The sequence below is a fragment of the Balaenoptera physalus genome, assembly GCF_965194825.1.
Source record: "Balaenoptera physalus genome assembly, chromosome: 16".
Taxonomy (NCBI): Eukaryota; Metazoa; Chordata; class Mammalia; order Artiodactyla; family Balaenopteridae; genus Balaenoptera; species Balaenoptera physalus.
In genome coordinates, this window is record NC_138898.1 from 64,703,868 (window position 1) to 64,728,765 (window position 24,898).

The following is a 24,898-nucleotide window of genomic DNA, read 5'->3' on the forward strand; positions in this document are numbered from 1 at the left end:
GAAAAGGACTATTTGGGATGCTGAGGCCGGTGAGGAAGGGTACTTACTGCCTGGGGGCCCCGGGGGCCATGTACAGGTCATGCTAGGTCCTCCCATGCAATCTTCCAATCTTTTACATCCTACATGCAACCCCACCCAGACCATGACGGACAAACCCAACAGGGCAGGCTGTCATGGAGGGACTTCAGGAGAACCCCAAAGTCCCATGATGTCAATTTGTAAATTTACCATTTACCTTGGGAAACAGCTGAGTTATAAATGGAGTCCTTTATTTTTAAGCACACCAATAACTGTGTGTCCATTGCTACATGTGGCCAAAAAGTAAGAAAAGTGATTTAGGGTCCCCTGCTTGCTTTCTAGGTATCTGTTGGACATTGGGGGAAAACTTGCCCCTCACTACCCCAAATACATTGAGAGCTCTGGTTGCCTGTAACATGCACTTGTGCATATGAAAAAGACGAGTGTCTCGCCCTGGGCAGATGCAGCCCCACGCTCAAATGCACACACTTGGCAAGTGGGTAATGGGTTGGGTTTCATCTCCCATTTGCCCCATCACGGGACATCCTGGGGTTACGTACGACCTGCCCAGTTACACCCAGCAGCCCTTATGGAGGTCTAGGATATTTCCATCCAAGGGTAGGTAGAAAAAGGGATCAGAACCCCAAACGGTTGCTGTCTCTTACCCACACAGCTTACCTATGGTAAGTGAACCTCTTTGTAACCATACCTCAAACAAGAGCCCTGCTTAGACAGTGAAGAATCCACCTTTGGCTGATGGCAGAGGGCTGGCTGCTGTGTGGATAATTATGAGCGTTACTGATCAGTCTCCTGATACCACAAAACTTTATCCCTTCACAATGAGAAGAATCAAGGCAAAACCAAGCCCACAGAGACAGGCTGGCTGGTGTTCTATTGGGTTCCCAGATCCTGGATTCCTTTGCTCAGGGAACCTCTGTCTTCTGCTCTCATTCTCACCCAACAGATCCCAACTTGATCCTGTTCATCTTCCCTGGTTTAAGTCGAAGTCATTGGTTTTTGTTTTGTTTTTTAATTAATTTAAAAACCACTCTGTAAGGTGAGAAATGAGACCCAGAGAGTAAAGGTGTGTCCGCAGTCACACAGCTGGTAGAGTCACAGCCAAATTTAGGCTCGGGGCTAAACTCCAAATTCAGTGCTCTTCCCATGTGTCCATCTCACTTGGGGTCCAGACCAGGAAGGCACTCCCAAATATCAATATTAATGACACTTAAGAAAATGGTGTTGATGCCTCTAAACCCAAAATGTGCATCAAGTGAATCCAATTAAAACCATAATGATCCATCACTTTACACATGCCAGGCTGGCAAAAATTAAAGTCTAATAAGTTGTGGCAGGCAGAAAAATGGCCCCAGAGACGTCCATGTCCCAATCCCTGGAACATATGAGTATGTTCTGTTACGTGGCAAGGGCGAGTTAAAGGTGCAGATGGAAAGAAGGATGCTTGTCAGTTGATCTGAGATGGGGAGATTATCCGGGTGGGCCCAGCATCGTCACAGGGTCCTTCAGAATGGAAGAGAGAGACAGAAAAGGGCAGAGAGATGTGATGTGAGGAGGATTCTACCTGCTGCCACTGGCATTGAAGGAGGCGGGAGGGGCCGCAAGCCAAGGAGTGCAGGTGGCCTCTAGAAGCAGGAAAGGGCAAGGAAACGCATTCTCCCAGAGAGCCAGAAGGAATGTGGCCTTGCTGACACCGTGATTTTTAGCCCAGTAAGACCCATTTCAGACTCCTGAACTACAGAACTGTAAGATGATAACTTTGTGTTGTTAAGCCACTAAGTTAGTAACAATTTGTTACAGCAGCAATGGGACGCCAAACACCCAGCATCTTTCCCGGCACATAGTAGGTGCTGGGGGCTATGGGAACATAAGATCACCAAACCCAGTCTTGGGGGAGAAGAAAGGGGTAGAATCAAGGGGAATTTCTAGAGGAGGCAATGTCTGAGCTAAGGCTTGAGGTTCAAGCCACAGAAGGAAGGGGCTGTGGTTTTCACAGAGATCTCTGTGGAAAGGCGAGCTAGGAGGAGGTGCCCGGGGAATTGCAAGCCATTGGTTCTCTGCACGGGAGGATGGAGCGGACGCTGAACGTGGATGTGGATGGTGGCCACGTTCAGGGTCATGGACTTTATTCCCAATGCAGCGGGGAGCCTGCAGGGGATTTTAGTTGGGTCGTGCTTGGCCTCATCAAATTTGCCTTTTACACAGCCCACCCTGGCTGTGTAGAGTAGACGGGAAAGTGGGACTGGAGGCAGGCCGACCACACGAAAGGCCACTACAGCATCCAAGCGGACAGCGACGAAGGCCCGGACCAGGTGCTGGTCCAGATTCATATGTTCATGGCGGCGGCTCGCCTGGACCTGGGGAGGGGCGGAGGAGCTACTGGATGTCTTATTTGAGGCTCTTGGAATGCCCCTTCCACAGTCTTTCCACCACATCCTACCCTGAGTCTCCAAAACTGCCCTGTGCTCCTTGAAGCCACCGCAAGCTCCTTCCCTGTCCCCAGACAAACGATTGACGCGGAACATGGGTTGTCATTTACCATCTGCTGCGAGAGGCCCCAGCGGAGGACGAGGCATGTTAATGAGAAGGGGGGCAGAGGAGAGTGAAAGAAAATGATCACCATCTGCTCTGGTGCTTTGGGGGAAGGGGCGGGACTAGGATGGGGAGACGGAATTGGTGACCCCAATTTAGTTAAAAGTACAGCGGTCTCGAGGTCTGAGCTAGAGGGACCCAGATGTCCTTGGCAGTGCCCTTAGCAGACAGACAGAGTTTCCCACCTAGAAAGTGGCTCTGGGCCTTCTCAAGCAGAGCAGGGTAACCGGGTAGGGTCTGTCCACACAGTGAGGCGGGGATGGCGGGGGGGGGGTCCATGGAAGGGCACCTGGGCAGGAACCACAACCAGGTAAATGTACGGTGGTGGGATGTTGAGTCTGTTGGCGACAGAAGATGCTATGTACAGGCAAGAGGAGGAAGGAAGGGTGGGAAGCTGGCTCCAGGACAAACAGATTCAGGGTCATTCTAAGAAGGATGGACACCATTTTCCAGGCAAAGTTGGGAAAAGGGTAAGAGATTATTTTATCCTAAATACGGTGTGAGTTAAGAATTTTTTAAAAAATAACTCATTTAGTCTTTACAACAATCATACGGAGGGAAGGGGTGAGTTCTATTATTATGACCATTTGATAGATGGGTAAACTGAGGCCCAGACCGATTAAAATGTCAAAGCTAGTCAGTGCACAAGACTGAAGTTCTGGTCTGCGGCTCGCACGTCCTTTATCTACAAAGTGGACCGTAAGCTTCCTGAGAGCAGGGCCATGTGTGTTGATCCTGTGACCCCCTCTCCAAACACTGGGCCCATAGCAATTATCCTTATTGGCTGACTTGGCCCATCGAATGAACCTTTGCCAGCTCTGATTACACAAGCTGATAACAGTGTAAATCCCAGCTCAGGAAGAATTTGTTGCTCTAAGCCAGGGGTTGGCAAACATTTTCCTTAAAGGGCGAGTTAGTATTTTAGGCATTGCAGGATGTTAAACCTTCGTTTCAGCTACTCAACTTGGATGCCTGGGCATGGCCATGTTCAAATAAAAGTCTATAAAATGGGAGGACTGGCTGGATTTGGCCCACAGGCCCACACACTATAAGCAATTTACTAAAAAGCCAGCTGTGGGGATGAGGGCAGATATTAGATCTCAAATAATGAGGCTCCCGTTCTTTCTTCCTCCCTTCTGTAAGAAAGTGAGCAAAACCTGCACTGAAGACAGGAGGATAATGACATTTACCCATAATTTGGTGTCTACTGCCTGTCTGGTGCCTTATAGGCATTTGTTGTAATCCTCAAAATCATTCTGAGGAAGTAGGGTTTAGCTCCATTTTCCAGATGAATGAAGATGCTCGGAAAAGTTAAGGAAGTTGCCAAAGATCACAGAGCCAGGAAGGCGTAGAGTCAGGATTCCAACACAAAACCCTCCTCTCTTCCCACTATACCCTGCTGGCCCTCATCTGGTCCTGGCCTCAGTCCCCCTACATGTGGAGTGGCTTCATGATAGCCACTGATGACCCTGAAAGGTCACTGCTGGGCGTTCAGGGCACAGCAGACACAAAAGCTACACGAGGCGAAAAAATAAGAACCACAGTGCTTTTGTGTCTGCTGTGCCTTGAACGCCCAGCAGGCTCTGTGCTGACCGCTTCAACCCAGATAAGAACTTGATGGAAGCATAAAATCAGAGAAGAGGTCGTAATGAGGTCATAAGAAACCTCTAGAGATTTGGGGAAATTTCGGAGGGTACTTTTGGGGGTTTTTTTGTATTTATTTATGTATTTGGCTGTGCTGGGTCTTTAGTTGCGGTGCATAGGCGCTTTAGTTGCAGCATGCGGGCTCTTAGTTGCAGCGTGCAGGATCTAGTTCCCTGACCAGGGCTCAAACCCAGGCCCCCTGCATTGGGAGTGCAGAGTCTTAACTGCTGGACCACCAGGGAAGTCCCTTGGAGGGTACTTTGAATTTCCCCAAATCCATGGAATAGGGGTTTAAATCAGTCTTACCTAGATCTTAAGGGGCTGGGAGACTCCCCAGCTGACTTTGGGACTTCATACCAAAATATGTATAAAATTAATAAAGGGGGCTGTTCTGGTTGAAATAGGAGGTGACAGACTCAGGAAGCTGTTTGCTGCATTTCCCCCTTCTCCCCCAAAATCACTGGACTAGATGACGCTTGAGATTCGAGTCTTTCAGCTTTGACATTTGATAATTATAATACCAACTATACATAAGATGGAAACCACACTCCAACCAGAGTGTGTGGATAAAAGGGAGACACACACACACCTTGGTCGTGCTCCCAGCGTTAGAACTGCACAGACCAGGAGATGATCATCATTTGTTAGCCAGGAAACACTTGGGTTTTTCTGCCCTTGAACTCAAGGACTGTGAGATGGACTCTTGCTCATTTCCTTTCCACACCCTGCACCACCCCACTGGTTCACAAGCAACCTTCCAACGGCCACAAGGTCTGGGGTAAGCTATCCAAGAAGAGACTTAAAAAAAAAAAAATAGTGCCTTCATGAAAAGATGCTCATCATCACTAATTATTAGAGAAATGCAAATCAAAACCACAATGAGGTACCACTTCACACCAGTCAGAATGGCCATCATCAAAAAGTCTACAAATAAGAAATGCTGGAGAGGGTGTGGAGAAAAGGGAACCCTCTCACACTGTTGGTGGGAATGTAAATTGGTGCAGCCACTATGCAGAACAGTATGCAGGTTCCTCAAGAAACTAAAGATAGTTGCTGTATGATCCAGCAATCCCACTCCTGGGCATATACCCAAACAAATCTATAATTCAAAAAGATACATGCACCCTTATGTTCACAGCAGCACTATTCACAACAGCTAAGACATGGAAACAACTTAAACGTCCATCAACAGATGAATGGATAAGGAAGATATGGTGTGTATACACACACACACACACACACACATACACACACACACGAATATTACTCAGCCATTAAAAATAATGAAATAATGCCATTTACAGCAACATGGATGGACCTAGAGATTGTCATACTGAGTGAAGTAAGTCCAAAAGACAAATACCATATGATATCACTTATATGTGGATTCTAAAATATGACAATGGGAATTCCCTGGTGGTCCAATGGTTAGGACTTAGTGCTTTCACTGTCGGGGCCTGGGTTCAATCCTAAGATCCCACAAGCCACAAGGCATGGCCAAAAAAATGACATAAATGAACATATCTACAAAACAGAAACAGACTCACAGACATAGAAAACAGATCTGTGGTAGCCAAGAGGGAGGGGGGTAGGGGAAGGAAGGATTGGGAATTTGGGGTTAGCAGATGCAAACTATTATATGTAGGAAGGATAAACAACAAGGTCCTGCTGTATAGCACGGGGAACTATATTCAATATCCTGGGATAAACCATAATGGAAAAGAATATCTATATATCTATATCTATATCTATCTATCTATATATATATCTGAGTCACTTTGCTGTACAACAGAAGTTAACACAGTATTATAAATCAACTATACTTCAACAAAATTTTTTTTAAAAATGGTGCCTCAGGATGAAAGCCGCAGTCATGCATACTTGCTTTTCTTTTTGGGTGCACGTGCTAGTTTTTGACAATGTTGTGCAACATCAGTCTGTCACCTGAAATCAGCAAGAACCCCGATTCTGAAATGTAATGAGTGTTTAACTGCAAGTACTAATCTCTTGATATGTGAGCCCCAGATTTCTCATGGACACAGTTCATATTTCACGGCCAGCCAACTTTGTTTACCTCAGGGCAAAAAACTATAGATGACCATGGTGTTAGTTTAGCAACGTCTATGTTATCTAAGAAAACAAGAGTAACTTTACACATTTATGTGGATATGACTCAACAGGAAATACTCAATGAAGAGGAAGGAAAGAGCTGGCAAAAGAGGTAAAGGGTCTAATGGAAGCAACCTAAGTGTCCATCGACAGATGAATGGATAAAGAAGATGTGGCACATATATACAATGGAATATTACTCAGCCATAAAAAGAAACAAAATTGAGTTATTTGTAGTGAAGTGGATGGACCTAGAGTCTGTCATACAGAGTGAAGTAAGTCAGAAAGAGAAAAACAAATACCATATGCTAACACAGATATATGGAATCTAAAAAAAAATAAAAAGGTTCTGAAGAACCTAGGGACAGGACAGAGATAAAGACTCAGACATAGAGAATGGACTTGAGGACATGGGGAGGGGGAAGGGTAAGCTGGGACGAAGTGAGAGAGTGGCATGGACATATATACACTACCAAATGTAAAATAGATAGCTAGTGGGAAGCAGCCGCATAGCACAGGGAGATCAGCTCGGTGCTTTGCGTCCACCTAGAGGAGTGGGTTAGGGAGGGTGGGAGGGAGATGCAAGAGGGAGGGGATATGGGGATATATGTATATGTATAGCTGATTCACTTTGTTATAAAGCAGAAACTAACACACCATTGTAAAGCAATTATACTCCAATAAAGATGTTAAAAAGAAAAAAAGAGGTAAAGGGCCTAAATGTGATTTGTCTATTTCCATCCTAAGAGATTATGGAACAATAATGATGATAGCTATGATAATAATACCAACTAGAAAAAGCCAAAATGTATTGAGTGCTTTCAGTGTCCTAGGAACTGTGATTTACGAGGTGTCTGCTGGGGCCACCATAACAAAGTACCTCAGACAAGGTGGCTTAAACAACAGAAATTTGTTCTCTCACAGTTCTGGAGGCTGGAAGTCCAAGGTCAAGGTGTCTGCAAGGTTGGTTTCTTCTGAGGCCTCTCTTCTTGCCTTGTAGACAGCCTCCTTCTCCCCATGTCCTCGTGTGGCCCTTCCTTTGTGTGCACACAGTTTTGGTGTCTCTTCCTCTTCTATTGGATGAGAGCTCCACTCTTATGACCTCATTTAACCTTAATTGCCTCCTTAAATGTCCCATCTCCATATATTCTTTTTTTTCTTTTTTCTTTTTTTTTTTTTGGCCATGCTATGCAGCCTGTGGGATCTTAGTTGCCCGACCAGGGATGGAACCCGGGCCCCCGGCAGTGGAAGCACAGCGTCCTAACCACTGGACCACCAGGGAAGTCCCTCCAAATACAGGCACATTGGCAGTTAGGGCTTCCGTATATGAATGGGGGGGTGGAGGTGGGGAGGGACACAACTCAACCCATAACACATGGATTATCTTAATGCTCACCACTATCCCACAGGTAGGTACTATTACTATCCATTTGACATTTCACAGCTATAGTAACTGAGGCTTCACGTACACAGTGGGCAATCTGAGATTTAAAGTATGCACTCTGAGTCTAGAGCCTATACTCTTGACCACTGGGCAGTCCTGCCTTTCACAGGCCCTAGCGTGCACCTCCTATAAGCAGCCTGTCAAGAATGCTTTTAGGAAGGTACCTGGGCAATTCAATGATCAGCTAATTTGAGGACCAGGAGTTAAGAAACGCAGGCTCTGCCTTCACCAAGGGGTTGTGACGTGAGTAGCTACAGAACAGCCTTAGGTCACGTCATCTGCACATATGGGGTACTGATCCCTCCAATGCATGACTGTGGCCATCAAATCAGATGACGTGTATCAGAGCACTCAATCAGAAGAGATATGCAAAAGACGCCATTGTTACTCTCAGTCTTAGTGTAAGAGTTCTTAGTGATGAAAAAGACCTTAAGAAATCATTTGTGTCTAAATAGAGCCATGCCCAAAGAGTCCCTTTTTATAGAAGAGGTGAAGAAGTTGAACCAATGACTCAACAGTATTGGAGGTAACGAGCAGAACTGACACATCAGACAATTCATTTGCCCCACAAAGCAGAAGAAAGGCCAGAAAGCAAAGGAGAAGATAATGACTAGGGAGGAGAAAAAAAGAAGAGTGACCTTTAAAACTGTTGGTTTTCCCAAGAAATTAAAACAGAAAGAATAAACAAAGACATAGTTGAGGAAATTATTTGGCCCTGAAGAACATTCTTAAGGTTTTTATTATGAGGAAATAAATTCTGAAAATATCCAGGAAGATAAAATAAAGGTTAACGTACAATAGGCCAGAAATTTTTCTGAAAAAAAAAAAAATCAGAATACAATAGAAAGAAATCTAAAAGATTTTGAGAGGAAAAGCCATGATGTAGCAATTTAATGCCCAACCAAGCTGTTGTTGGTTCTTAAAGCTGAGAAAAAGATATTATCAGAAGAATAAAAAGGCAATATTAAAGAAAAAATGAATAATAATTGGTGGTGACTAAGCCATCCATGTATTAAAACAATACAAAGCTGCAATAAATAGAGCAGTGTCATACTGGTTTAAGAATTAATCCTCCCATCAATGGAACTGAATCAATAACCTTAAAATGGATCCCAGTATAATTTTGGAAAAGTTAGAGACAATGCAGATTCATGCTATCTTTCTGCTACATTTCAAAATTGTACTGGAAGTTGTAGTTTATGTAAGAGGAATAAGAACTTTTAACATAGAAAGGGAGATACAAAGCTAATTATTTACAAAAGATATAATAGAAAATATTCCCTAGAAAATTCTAAGGGAACAAATTGACAAACCCTTTATAAGTAAGAGAGCAAACTGGTCAGATATTAGACAAACATAAAAACAAATAGAAGATTAAAAAAATGGAAAGCTAAAATCTAAAAAACAAAAAACAAAGTAGAAGATGCAATAGGAAATTTTTTAAAAATTGAATAATAACAAAACTTTAAACTTTAAGAAATAAGATCTTTATCGAGACAATGCTAGATCTTTACTGAAAAAGAGAATTCTATAAGTGGGGTGATATACCATGTTCATGAATGAGAAGACACATAAAAATGTTAGTCAATTCTTCCCAAATTATTTTACAATTTTAATGCAGTCCCAAAGTCCCAATAAGACTTTTCATAGAATTTGACAAGCTTATTCTGAAATTCAAAAGAAGAGCCAAGAGAATTTGGGGGAGAAAAGACCAAAGAGAACCTTCTCCTACCAGATATCAAAAATATATGTATTATAAAGCTATGTGATACAAGCTATTGTGATACACAAACCAATGAAGAGAATACAAACCCAAGTAGAAATGAAGGTTTAATATGTTAAAAGGAGGTATTTCGCATGAGCAGAGAAAGAGAGACGCTTCAATAATCTGTGTTGAGACAATTGGCTGGGCATTTAGAAAAAATATAAGCTGGATCCCTATCTCATACGACACATGAAAATAAATTTTAGTAAAAACCAAAGCTATTAAAATATTACAATAAAATATGAGCAAATGTTTGACTTTGGGGTTTTAAAGGCCTGTAGAGATAAGATGTTTTAAAAGCCATAAAAAACCCGATAAATTTGGCCATACTAAAATGTTAAGCGTAACAAAATATAAACAAAGTGAAAAGGCAAGCAACATTGAAGATATCTGTAGCATCTGTAACAATAATTATTACCTAGAGAATATACATACATACATATATATATATAAGTAAAATTTGGAGGGGAGAAAGCCCTTTTACACTGGTTCAAATAAATCAAAAGGAAAAATTTGAGCAGTGGTTATGAATGACCAATTTGCAGAAGATGATGATCATATGAAAAGACATCCAACCTCATTAGCAATCAGAAAAATAAAAATTTAAAAAATGAAATAACCTATTAAATTGCCCCAAACTTAAATATGATAATTACTTTCATACATTGCTGGTGCTAAATCGCTATAACCCTTTGAGAATATTTTGGCAGTAAAATAAGTGCATACCCTAGGTAGGTTTAACTACCTCCCCCTGGAAAAGCATTTGACTATGTTAACAAGAAAGCCTGAACAAGTGTGTCCATCACATCGTGTGTAACAGCAAAATCAGAAGACCATCCAAATGCCCAGCACTGGGTGAATGAGTAGACAGGCTCTGATGTATCTGTACCATAACACACTGTACAGCAGTTAGAAAGAAAGAAGTCTAAGTATACTGATACCATTCTGAGCTATAAATGGTGAACAGAGCAAGTTGAAGAACAATACATACATCATATATGCACACTGTTGACACCAAACAAGAATAGATCCTAAGGGTATGGATAGTAACACGTAGGAAAAGGTCTGGAAAGGCACACTCTAAACCAACGACAGAGATCACACCAGAGGAGGGAAAGGAGGGGAGACCTGGGATCATGGCTAGTGGTCCAAGATGACTTTAGTCTTTTGAGCCACCCTTTAAAACATCCAGGTTGTGATGAATGTAATTCTCTAAAAGGATTGAGAATACCTCACAAGTGGTCAATATGTTTAAAGTCTTGAAAAGGATCTTGAGAAATAGCTGCTTGAATCCTAAGAAAATAGGCAATGGATGTGAGTGGGGAACCAGGCTCAGGTGTGTGAGGTTGGGTCTACTTAACTTGAGGAAACAAATTTCAGAAGTAAAATGTTCTGCTTAAGTTCCTGGAGAATCAACCCAATGACCTAAGAAAGTAGTATTTCTTCTGGTCCCCAGTGACTCAGCACAAATCCAGTTACAAAAATCAGAATTCCCGTATTCAAGTGCCAACTCCATCACTTCTAAACTGGCAAACTTGGGGCAAGTCTATGATTTCTATATGCATAGAATGGGGTAACGTGGCATGCCCCATCTACCTTCTTGGTTTATTTTGAATCTTACATGAGATAATACAAGCAAAAGTGTTATGAAAGGTGATAAAACTATAAAGACATAAAATGACACCCCCCCAAAAAAACCCGCAAATACAACAAGATAAAGTATGCACATACTGAGTAATTAAAAATATTTTAAAACAGCTGTTTTTCCTTCAGAATTTCTCATCAGTTCAATATCTCACACCATATTCTTTTTAAAAAGCCCAGATGAAATAATCAAATAGTAAAAATGAAACCATAAAAAAACCCAACAATATGGTTTTTGAACACACAGGAAATATTTGACCACGTAAAAACTTTAAACTCCTTTACATCAAATTATATAAGCAAAAAATAAACGGCAGACAACAAACTTCGAAAGCAATAGATACCACATTTACAATCGCCCATGATCCAATGAAAAACACAAATTCTCTAATAGCAAAATGGACATAAACAATTTCCAGAATTATAAGCTTATAAATCCAAGAGAACATCTCACCTCAGGAAAGAAAAATTGAAAACAAATGAGATACTATTTTTTGGCTACGAAATTGTTCAAAATTTAAAATACCATTAATACTTAATGTTGCCAAAAATAAAGTGGGATGGACCTTCTACAGAAGTGCTGTCCAAGGAAATATATGCAAACCATATACATAATTTAATACTTTCCAGGATCCAGGTTAAAAATAAAAATAGGTGAAATTAATTTTAATAATATATTTATTTAACCCAATATATTGAAAATGTTATCATTTTAACTTGCTATAATATTAACGAGATATTTACATTCTTTTTTGGAGGGGTACTAATTCTTTGATAGTATGAATTTTATACTTTCAGCATCTTAATCCAGATGTTAAATTTTTATTGGAAACATATTTTAAATTTTGTAACATTTTCGGTTGAAAAAGGAGATTCACGTACCCAAGTTGCTCCAAACATACTTAAAAAATTTTTCCAGTAACTGAATGGAGTATCAGGTTTTAAAATTTATTCTAAATTAAAATTAAACCTCAGTTTCTCAGTCCCACTAGCCTGAAAGCCACATGTGCTGCTCTCTGACCAATATTCATGAATATTTCGAGACCTACCCTCCTCCTCGATGGATGGGTCCATCCGGACATCCGTTTCCATTCCTGCTGTGACTCTTCCCATGGGGCCCACAGCCCAGCCCATCACCAGCACACCTTGAGTTCTCAGGTTCTAAATGGTAAAGAACAATGCGAATAAGAATAATAATAATAATAAAGCACAATGGGTTCTACCTGTTGAGCAGACCATGGTGTCAAATGCTTTCCATTCTTTATCAATAACCCATACCCCTCCTGTTTACAAACAGGAAACTGAGGCTTAGAAAAGGAACATGTTAGGGTCAGGCTATCAGTAAGTGGCAGAGCCACTCACTGCTGGAACCAGAGCTGATTGTCCCTAGCCCCTGCCCTCCCCTTCCCTACGCTGTTCTGTTCTGTTTGTGTGTTAAGGCTCCCTCCCCCACCCCCATGAAGTCACCCACAGGGGCCCCTAACCCTCCTTGGGGGATCCGGGGCATTGGGATCCCATCCACGGCGTTGCTTCTTCTCAGAGTGTCATTAGGCCAAGTTGAAGGAATCACCATGTGAAATCCTTACTGGGTGACAGGCCCTTTGCAATAGGAACCATCACTTTTCCCACTTTATAGAGAACAACCGACTTGCCTAAGAGCAAACAGCTAGGAAGTGGGGTGGGGGGGAACTGAGATTTCATTGTCAAATCTGTGTTCCATGTTCCATGCAGGGTGTTTCCCCCCTGCCTCAGTCTCCACCTCTGAGTTTACATAACCCCCTCTCAGGATCTGTGGTCACAACTGAGTATTATAACCCATAACGTGTCAGGCAAAGGTATTCTTAATTATCGCTGTGTGTCTACAGAGGAACCACTTCAAAGGTGTGTCAGGGGCGGATCACTGAGCACCTACTGTGCCCTTGCCCTGCACTAAGCATGCACATGCATCTTCACACCTAAGTCTCGTTAACAGCCCTATAGGCTGGGTGCCATCCACTGCATTTCACAGATTAGAAAACTAAGGCTACAAACACTGGGGTGCATCTAAGATCACAAAGCAAGTATGCAAATTGCAGAGTCAGGGTACAAAGCCCCATCCTGAAGCATGAGTTCACCTTTAAGGCTCATTCCTTCAGGCAAACATCACTTTTTGGCACCTACTATGGGTCTGGGTCTGGCTCTGACTAGGCAGGCAGGATACAGGAATAGGACAGACACGATCCCCAGTTGCAGGAGCTCAGTCCCTAGTGGGTGGTTGTGCTGACAACATGTACCGACACCAGGTCTCCGTGTGCTGCCTCCCTCACCTGCCAGGTCCTGGCCCCACTGCAGCTGGGCGGGTGAGACCACATTGTGATTGGGTCCAGCCTACAAGCTCTAAGTGGCAGTGAGGTGAGGCTGTCAGCTCCAGGTTGACCCACTTAGGAGTTGAGGCAGGACCCTCAGCTCTCCTCACAGGCCGAGTACTGAGCAGGTAGAGCCAGCCTGGAGCCTGAGTCACCACGTGGAGCACAGCTGAGTGTCTTCACATGAGAGCGAGGCCTCGGCGTGTGAAGTCAATAAGATGAAGGGCTTGCTTGTTACAGAAGCAGAGCTTAACACATCTGGATAAGCACAGTGAAACAGACATTCAGATAGTTCACAAATAATTATAACTTACATAAGAAGGGCACAAGGAGAGATTTTTAACAAGGAGACTGATTTGGTCTTGCAGGGAAGACAAGGGTTGGGAATGGGAGGATGGAGCTGAGATTTGCAGGTAATAATGATGGCAGGTGACAATCACTGAACACATGTGCCAGGCACTGTGCTGAGTCCTTCACAAACATCCAAGCAAAAGCCATTCCTGGGAAGAGTCTAAAGCCTGGGGGACTTGCAAGTCAGCCCTCTGAGTGTGGTTTCTCTCCCCTTTATCTGTCAGGCACTGAGCACCTATTATGTGCCAGGCAAAGCAAAGCCTCTGCTTTCACATCTCTCACACCCTGGAAGGTGTGAAGGGGGAAAACAAGGATGACATGTCAGGAGGTAATAAGTGCTACGAGGGAAGAGAACAAGGTAGGGGGCCCATAGTGACCCAGGCTAGTTGAGATGGAACATACTGCATATACCCTGAGAAAACCATAATTCAAAAAGAGTCATGTACCACAATGTTCATTGCAGCTCTATTTACAATAGCCAGGACATGGACGCAACCTAAATGTCCATCATTGGATGAATGGATAAAGAAGATGTGGCACATATATACAATGGAATATTACTCAGCCATAAAAAGAAACGAAATGGATTTATTTGTGGTGAGGTCGATGGACCTAGAGTCTGTCATACAGAGTCAAGTAAGTCAGAAAGAGAAAAACAAATACTGTATGCTAACACATATATATGGAATCTAAGAAAAAAAAAAAAGTCATGAAGAACCTAGGGGCAAGACGGGAATAAAGACACAGACCTACTAGAGAATGGACTTGAGGATATGGGGAGGGGGAAGGGTAAGCTGTGACAAAGTGAGAGAGTGGCATGGACATATATACACTACCAAATGTAAAACAGATAGTTAGGGCTTCCCTGGTGGCGCAGTGGTTGAGAATCTGCCTGCCAATGCAGGGGACGCGGGTTCGAGCCCTGGTCTGGGAAGATCCCACATGCCGTGGAGCAACTGGGCCCGTGAGCCACAACTACTGAGCCTGCGCGTCTGGAGCCTGTGCTCCGCAACAAGAGAGGCCGCGATAGTGAGAGGCCCGCGCACCGCGATGAAGAGTGGCCCCCACTCGCCACAACTGGAGAAAGCCCTCACACAGAAACGAAGACCCAACACAGCCAAAAATAAACATAATAAATAAATAATAAATAAAAAATTAAAAAAAAAACAACAGATAGTTAGTGGGAAGCAGCCACATAGCACAGGGAGATCAGCTCGGTGCTTTGTGACCACCTAGAGGGGTGGGATAGGGAGGGTGGGAGGGAGGGAGACGCAAGAGGGAAGAGATATGGGAACAAATGTATATGTATAACTGATTCACTTTGTTATAAAGCAGAAACTAACAAACCATTGTAAAGCAATTATACTCCAATAAAGATGTTAAAAAAAAAAAAAAAGAGATGCAACATACAGGAAAGCCTCTCTGCAGAGGTGACAATGGAGCTGAGGGTTGGAGGGGAACCGTGAGCCCTGGGCACGGGGAGATCTGGAGAAGGACATTCTCAAGGGAACTGCAGGTGCAAACGGGGTGCCTGGTGGGTTTGAGAACCAGCAAGGGGGCAATGGTGGCTGGAAGAGTGAAGGGGGGGGATGATGAGGTCAGACACAGGGCTCTGGATGCTACTCCAAGTGATACAGAAAGCTCTGGAGGGTTCTGAGCAGACAAGGAACATTATGTACTTCATGCTTCAGGAGGATCTCTCTAGGCGCAGTGGTTCTCAACGAGGGGACATTTGGCCATTTCTGGAGACTTGTCACAAACAAGGGGTTGCTACCAGACTCTAGTGGGTCAAGGCAGGGATGCTAAATGTCCCCAGTGCACAGGACACCCCGCCCCCCCAGCAAAGGATGATCCAGCCTCACATGTCAATAGAGTCAAGGTTGAGAAATCCTGCTGTCAGGGCTTGATAGCAAAGAGACCGTAGGGGGGAAGTGGACGCCAGGAACCCATTTAGGCTACTGAATAGTCCAGACAAGAAGCAGTGGTGATGGATGGACCTAGAGATGATCATACTAAACGAAGTCAGACAGAGAAAGACAGATACCATATGATATCATTTATATGTGGAATCTAAAAAAAACGATAAAAGTAAACTCATTTACGGACCAGAAATAGACTCACAGACATAGAAAACAAACTTATGGTTACCAGAGGGGATAGTGGAGTGGGGTGTGGGGGAGGGAGATTAGACTGGGATTAACACATACACACTACTGTATGTAAAACAGGTAACCAACAAGGACCTGCTGGAGAGCACAGGGAACTCTACTCAGTATCTCGTAATAACCTATAACGGAAAAGAATCTGACAAATATACATGACTTAGTCACTTTGCTGTACACTTGAAACTAACACAACATTGTAAATTAACTATACCTCCATAATGATAATAAAAAAAGAAACAGTGGTGGTTTGGACCAGGGTGGCCGGAAGTTATCAGACTGGGGATGCACTTTGAAGGAACAGCTCTGGATGCTACTCATAGTTTACTGAAGCCATGGCACTAAAATATGAGAGAAAGGGGGGGATGTCCAGGGCAATGTCAAGGTTTACCATCAGAGCAAGGAGAGAAAAGAGGCATTTACATGCCAACAGTGTAGTTGAGGACCTCCTATGAACCAGACACTGTTAGGTGCCAAGGACACAGGAAGAAGAAAACAAAATCACTGCCCTCCTTGGCACTTAGACTTGAAGGGGGAAGGAAACTGACAGATAAGCCAACAAATTAATAAGTCATTTCGGATCACAAGAAGCCCTCTGAAGAAAACAAAAAAGGGTGATTCGACAGAGAAGGGGTTACTTGGTACAGGGTAGTCGGGAGTTTCTCTGAAAAGCTGACATCTGAACGATTAAAGATCTGGGGTGAAGGCACACCAGGCAGAGGGCACTGGAGGTGCAGAGGCCCGGAGGCAGGATGTTCATGGCATGTTTGCAGAGCTGCAGGCAGACCAGTGCGGCTGGGGCGACAGGGCGCTGGACAGGCAGGTGGGGGCGCAAACTCGGAAGGTCCGCTGGCCACACAAGAGTTCAGATTTCATGTCCAGGGCAGTTGGCTACCATTCGTGGCTTTAGGCAAAGAACAGCATCAGCTGACCTTTGGACATCTTCCAAGGATGTCTCTTGGCTGCCACGGGGGAAGGGACCGTGGGGGCATCAGGGAAAGTGGGGAGACCCCCCAGGGAGGCTGTGCAGGTATCAGGAGAGGGGATTCCCTCTCAGGACCTGGGAGTCGGATGGGCTTGCATGATATAAAGAAGAAAATGCCGCCAGCTGGGCTGGGGCCTCCTCCGCGCCCTTGCTGGGGCCACGTGAGTGTGTTCAGGCAGTGACCCGGCCCCGCTACAAGGTGTCTCGCTCCAGGCGGGCTCACTGGGAGCAGTGGCTCAGAAGCCCATGGCCTGGGGGTCGGCCCCGCCCTGCCCACCAGACCCTGGTCAGTCCTGTGAGTTGCAACAGCCATGGCGCAGTGGTGGGGTATCCCCAGAGCTGTGATCGGGCAGACTCAGATTAGGATCCTGATTCCGCCAGCCACAAGCTCCAGCTCCCTCCCCTGTAATAATGGAAAGAGGACCTGCCTCAGGGAGCCGAGCGTATGCAAAGTACTCAGCCCAGAGCAAGTACCCAGGAAATTACAGCGATGACCATCTGTGTGGGTGCTGAGATTCGGCCTTATGATTTACGTGTGCTGCCCACCCTCTTTCAGTTAAGAAACATGAGGCCGGCAGAAGAAGGGGGCAGACGGGAAGGATAGACGATGGGTCTGTGTCCCTAGAGCCAGGATGCCTGGGTTGGGACCTGACTGAGGGCTCTTATGCAGCTCATTTGAAATTGATGAACCTCAGTTTTCTCATCTGCAAAGTGGGAATAACACGGCAACTACAGTCATACCTCATCTTACTGTACTTTATAGATATGTTTGTTTGCTGAGACAAATTGAAGATTAGTGGCAGCCCTGCATCTAGCAAGTCTATCGGTACCATTTTTAGCAACAGCATTTGATCACTTCGTGTCTGTGTCACACTTTGGTAATTCTTGCAATATTTCAAACTTTCATTATTATTATTATCATTGTTATTTCATTATTATTACTTGCCATGGTGACACGCGGTCAGTGATCTTTGATGTTACTATTGCAAAAAGATTACAGCTCACTGAAGGCTCAGGTGATGGCTAGCATTCTTTAACAAATAAAGTCCTTTTAAATTAAGGTATGCACACTGTCTTTTCGGACACACTGCTGCACACTTACTAGACTACAGTATAGTGTAAACATAACTTTTATATGTGCTGGGAAACCACAAAATTCGTGTGACTCGCTTTATTGTGACATTCGCTTTACTGCAGTGGTCTGGAACCAAAACCGCAATATCTGAGGTCTGCCTGTACTTCCAGGGTTGATGAGGGCCCTTCATGAGGGGATGCACAAAAGATGCTTAGCACTGCACCTGGCCATTAATGAAAAATTATGAGGATGAAAGGCAGTGATGCTCTGTAAACTGTAGAGTCCTAACCCACACATTGGAATATACTGGAATATGCTACTTCCATTTCCAGAAGTACTGTTCTTATTTTTCTTATTCTGGACACTACGACAGTAGTTCTCGAAGGGCAAGCCCCAAACTGACAGCATCAGCATCACCTGGGAGGCAGGGCCGGCTTCATAGACGTGCAGCTTATGCAGTCACCCAGGCCCTACGCTCCGAAGGGCCCCCTGTTTGGTTTCATGATCTGCTGTCACCATCTCGAGATTCTTAATTTAAACAAGGCACCCTGTAAACTGTGTAGCTGGGCCTGCCTGGAAGCTAGAGAGGCAAACTCTTGGTTCCCACTCCAGACCTACTGAATCAAACCCTAGGCAGGGGCCCAGCCAGCTGTGTTTAATAAGCATGATGTGCCTCACCATCTGTGGTAAGCAAACAACAAGGCGTCTTCCTGACCGTCTACGTAAGCCACTCAGAATTTCTCCACTGGGGCAAAACCACGGGCCAGCCGGTGGGTTAAAGGGTCCTGTGCTTTCTGCTTCCAGCATCTGCCTTCCCTCTGCCGACATTGAGAGCTGTCCATCCAGAGGCAAACTTAACACGAAGCTAATGATGTTTCAGCTTCCCTCACTGGCAAGGGCCCCTTCCGAAACCCAGTAACTGATTTTACATCTATGATTCTGCAGTCTTTTCTTAAAGAGGCCCACCAAATCGTACAAGCTTCAGGCCCTGGAGCACCCAGACCTGCTGTGGTCTAGACAGGCAGGTGGGATGATCTGAGCTGTGACATTTCAGTTGCTAAGTAACTAGGTGACACTGCTTCTCAGGCGTCCTGTGCATTAGCATCACCTGGAGGGTTTGTTAAAATCCAGATGGCTGGGCCCCACCCTCAGTTTGTCAGGAGGCCTGGGTGGGGCCCGAGAATGTGCATTTCTAACAATCTCCTGGGCGACACTGCTACTGCTGGTCCGGGGACCACACTTTGAGAATCAGCATCTTTGAGGATTCTTCCCACCTCCACCTTGATTTCTGCCTCCGAGGGGCCAACCCCTGCTGGCCTACCCCCCTCCAGGAAACCCTCCCTGACCTCCCAGGCTGGGCTTGGGGTGCCTTCTTTGGGCAGCTCTAGCCCTTTTCTCTCAAGCTATCTTGTGATGGTCAGTTGCCACCACCAGACCATGAAAATCTGTCCTCTATCTGGATTCTCTGTGCCCACCTCCACGCCTGCAGATGAACAGGAAGGTCACTCTTGGACTTACGATACCCACTTCCTGCCCAGGGCCCTGCTCCATCCCCAGCTAGGCTGCCGCAGGAAGCCTCAGGCTCCTCCTGGGAGGACCTCCCAGTCAAGGAGAGAGAGGGGAGCCAGGTGGAGACACAGGTGCTGCCGGAGCTAGGGACGTAGAAATCTGTGTCCCCCAGGCTGAGTTATTACCTGGGAGGTGGCAGCTGCTCCCAGCACAGCAATCTCCGCTGCTTCCTAATTAGGTCGCAGCCAGTGGAGGGGACGAAGGCACAGGGCTGCTGCTCTCTTTTCCGCGCAGCCCTCCTCTCTCTCCAACAACAGGGCCCAGAGTGCGGAGCTCACGGTTTAAAAAGCCTTCATATCCAGCATGGGGCCTCTGGTCCCTCCTCCCTCTCCCAGCAATTCTGTCCCTGCCTGTCCCTGCAGTGTCACAGGTGCCAGGGGTTCTCCTCTGCTTGCCCGTCACCGGCACAGGCTAGCCTTTGTCCCCTCGGCCATCCCACCACACCCGCCTTCCCCTCTCCTCCCTACCCTCCAGCAGTGAGTTGCGTCTGGAAGTTGAGTGAAAGCTCAGAGGCCTGGCCCAAGGCCGGGTCCCCGGGGTCACAGACACACGTCTGAGGTCCACGGAGCTGCCCCAGCCCCACCCGTGTCCCCCTGTGGATGGAGGGGGGGGGTACTCACCTCTCTGTCTCCCAGGGACATCCTCCAGGGCCTGCGGGAGATCCGGAAGGCCCAGCCACAAGGGGCGGGGGTCACGTGGGCTTTAAGCAGAGCCGAGTAATATGGCCCACACCTGGCGGAGCCCCGGGCCGACCCTCGGGCCAACTCGTTGCTGGCCTCTCAGGCCCCAGGGCCCGATCTCCATCACCTGGGTCAGGTTCACCCGAGGTGCTGGGCGAACGATTCCCGGCCGCTCCCCCGCCCCCACCCCAGACCCACCGAGTCTCGGCCCCTGCTGGTGGGGACTGGGGGCCTGCACTGTCACAAGCAACCCGACACACTCAGGGTACTCAGGACCACTGCTCTGAGATCTCCAGCATTAGGTGCATGTTTTCAGGCTCTTTACTACCAGGCCATCTGAGGGGCCTCGCTGTGGGGTGGGGGTAGGGGTTTCTTCTTTCTTCAGGTTTTATTTATTTGCATTGTCTTAATGAGCAAAGGTAGGGAATGGCATCAGCTCTTAACAGGAGCCAGAGGCTTCACAGACAAGGAAGCAAAGCTTTATTATTACAAACCACCCTGTTTAAAAATAGTGGTTCCCTCTGTTTATTCAAGTCTTGCACATCTTGCAAATTACATCAAATTAGAAAAATAAAATGATAGTCACCTATAATCCCACTAGCTACAGATACCAACATCATTTTGATATATTTCCATCCAGTATTTTTCCTAATGCCTGTATTTTAACATAATGGAGAATTTACCAAATAGCGTTTTTCTTAAAAAAAAAAAAAAAGCTCGATCAAGGTATAATTAACATATAATAAACTGCACATATTTAATGTGTATAATTTACAATGTTTTCACAATTGTATACACTCATGGAGCCACCACCACAAAGAAGATAATGAACAGATCCATCGCTCCCAATTTTTTAAAAGGAGTTTTTATTTTGGAATTATTTTAGATGTACAGAAAAGTTGCTAAGATAGTATAGAGAGTTCCGGTATAGCCCAGACCCAGTTCCCCCTAATATTAATATCCTACATACCATGATACATTTATTAAAACCAAGAATTTAATATTGGTACATTGTTATTAACTCAACTACAGACTTTATCTGAATTTCACCAGCTTTTCCACTGACATCCTTTTTCTGTTCTAGGATCCAAGTTAGGATACCAAATTGCATTTAGCCAAATGTAGTTTGACACCTTAGCTTTCATTACTTAGCATTCGGTGGTGAAAATCTCTTCAAAAACTTGCTTTAAATGAGTGCCTCATATTTCTTGATATCAATTTACTATAGTGCTTGACTTTCCAATTTTGCTCTTATTAACAACGTTGCCATGAAAATCTTTGTACGCAAATCTTTGTTCACATCTTATATTGCTTCCTTGAGATATTTTCCCTTTTCCCCCCCCCCACCTTTATTGAGATATAATTGACATACAATATGATTTTCCTTGAAATATAACTAGTAGGTCAAGGACTTCCCTGCTGGCGCAGTGGTTAAGAATCAGCCTGCCAATGCAGGGGATATGGGTTCGAGCCCTGGTCCGGGAAGATTCCACATGTCGCGGAGCAACTAAGCCTGTGTGCCACAACTACTGAGCCTGCACTCTAGAGCCCTCAAGCCGCAATTACTGAGCCCGCACGCCAAAACAACTGAAGCCCGTGCGCTCTAGGGCCTGCGTGCCGCAACTACTGTGCCTGCGTGCCGCAACTACTGAAGCCTGCGCCACCTGGAGCCCGTGCTCCGCAGCAAGATAAGCCACCGCAATGAGGCCCGCGCGCCGCAATGAAGAGTAGCCCCTGCTCACTGTAAATAGAGAAAGCCTGCGCGCAGCAACGAAGACCCAACGCAGCCAAAATAAATAAATAAATTTGTTAAAGAAAATAACTAGTAGGTCAAGTCCTTTGATATATACTTGCTTTTAATCCTTTCAACAATGATGTAAGATTTGGCAACCACCATAATACTTGTTTCAGTGGAGAATCGTCAGTGGAAGCTAAAATGAAAGAGTGAAAGTTTGATAAGGAAAAGGATAGTCATATGGTCTCAGAATAACTCCCCACAGATTCCTGGTTAGTTACAAAGGCAGGAGTAGCCCACTCGACGGTGGAGAAAACCAGCAGGCACCACCTAAATTGGGCGATCAAAGTTAAGGACATCAGGATGAGACAAACCACACCGTGAGTCTCCTCCACTGACATGCAAAGAAAAACACAAGATCAGGTTGGGGCATTCCTGCCAAAGCTGCATTACCTGAATCTAAAGATGAGAAAATGTCAGGCAAACCCAAATCGAGGAATATTCTACACGATAATTGGCTTGTACTCTGCAAAATGTCAGGGTCCTGAAAAGCAAAGAAAGGCTGAGGAACATTCTAGATGAAAGGCGATTAAAGAGACATGACCACCAAATGCAATATATAATCCTGGGTTGGATCCTGAATGAGAAAATACAATTTAAAAATTTTTATGTAAAAGACAGTATTGGGAAAATTGATCCATGGATTGGATAATAGTACCACATCAATGTTAATTTCCTGACTTTGATAAATATTTTTTATGGTGGAAGATGCATGGACTTCCATCAATAAGGTATTCCAGAAAGACCCAATATTAGACTTTTTTTTTAAGTGCGGAGGCATATTAAGATGCTTTAGAATTCAAGCTACAGAAAAGCTTTATTATCTCACCAAGGTGATGGTGAGATGCTTCCATAAAGTCTTGGAGTTTTCAACTTACATGAAAGTTGCACAATTATAACAAAGAACTCCCATACGCCTCTCACCCAGAGACTTTATGCACGTTTTGATAATTGCCCCAATGATGTTCTTTACGGCAAACCCATCCAGTCCAGGATCAGGTATTATAACCAAGTTTCACACCCTTCTAGTCTTCTTCAATCTAGGATGAATCAGGAAGGAAGGAAAGAGTGGAGGGAGGGAGAAAAGGTGGGTACAGATTTTTAGAGCATCCTTTTATTTTCTGAACATCAAAGTTTCTGAGTTGGAAAATTTGGAAAACACAGCAAAGCACCGAGAAGAAACTAGCTCAGACTCACTCCACCCAGAGACAAGCATTGTTCACTCTTTGATGAACCCCATTTTTTGTTCTTTGATCATATTTGAGATTATAGTGGATATATAACATTTTACGAATGTACAGCATCTCTTGGTGAGCTTGTAAAAAATACAGATTTTTTGCCCAGGCCCTATCCCAAGCCTACTGAGTCAGGACCTGCAGGGCTGGGGTCCTGATGTCTGTATTTTTAACTAGATCCCAGGGATGCTGATACAGACCCGAGTTTAAGAATCACTCTTGGCATTCTATATTTGCTATTTACTATTATGTTGTAAACATGTCCCTTCACTGTTAGGAGGTCTTTTCAATCACTTATATGAGCATGCATTATTTATATTATCCAAATGATATTTTAAAACAATCTTTTAAAGGCCAGCCAGCCTCATAATCCTGGTTAATAACTTGTGTTAGAGGATCTAGGTGGAGGTGGACACCTAGCAGGGGCTGAGGGAATGTTTGTGGAATCTCAAAGAGACAAGTTGGACCCACATATTAGGAAACAGAGTGAAGTGGATCCTGCCCCAGAGACTCTCACACATTTTGGGGAAAGAGTGAGCTGGTGACATTGCATTGGGTGGTGATATCTACTGAAATTAAAAATACACTTAGCCATTGACCCAGCATTTCCACGACTAGGAATTGGTTTCCTATGGATATTCTGACATCAATCAAAGACGGATGATCTAAAGAGCTCATTGAAGCATCACTTGTAATAACGAATGATTGGGCACAACATAAATATCATCAGATGACCTGGAAATCAAGAAGTCATGGGGTGCTGGGCAGCCATGAAAAGAATGTAACAGTTCGTCATGTGGTGTTATTCGGAGATGTCCAAAATGCCTTATGAACTGGGAAAATTTGCGTGTATGTGGTTTTGTTTTTTTTTTTGGTTGCGCCAGGTCTTAGCTGCAGCACTCGGGCTCCTTAGTTGCGGCAGGCGGGCTCCTGTGTATGTGTTTTTAAAAATTGGAGACAATAGCATTGGCACATTTGTGTATGCATAAGACATTTCTGGAAGGACACACAAGAAACTTAAAATAGCCATGGCTTGGGAGGAGGCGGCCTCAGAGGTCTGGCGTGAAAGGGGGATCTACTTTTTGTCGTGTATCTTCTTGTGCTGTTTGACAGTTTTACCATGTGGCTGTATTATCTGCTTGATTAAAAAAAATTACAGGGAACTATATTCAATATCTTGTAATAACTCATAATGGAAATGAATCTGAAAAAGAATATATATATAACTGAGTCACTTTGCTGTACACCTGAAGCTAACACAACATTGTAAATCAACTACACTTCAATAAAAAAAAATAAAAATGATTAATACTTAAAAAAAATACTAGCAATAAAGGAATGAATGCACGAATGAATAAATGTTGATGAAACATTAGCTGGGGTGGGAAGGCAGCGTTTTGGAGCGTGTGCAGGTGCTGGTCCCAGCATGGAATTCCCAGGTGATCCTAATGGGTCTTGACACCTCCT

The 24,898-nt window shown here is 44.6% G+C and overlaps 1 protein-coding gene across 1 annotated transcript in view; it reads right to left on the reverse strand.

The window, feature by feature from the left end:
• CPPED1 (calcineurin like phosphoesterase domain containing 1) overlaps positions 1 to 24,898 on the reverse strand; it is a 188,702-nt gene that overhangs the window by 24,635 nt on the left and 139,169 nt on the right. The window contains exon 4 of the mRNA XM_082429701.1: positions 12,284 to 12,379. Coding sequence (XP_082285827.1) covers positions 12,284 to 12,379 — 96 coding nt within the window. The remainder of the gene's footprint in view (positions 1 to 12,283; positions 12,380 to 24,898) is intronic.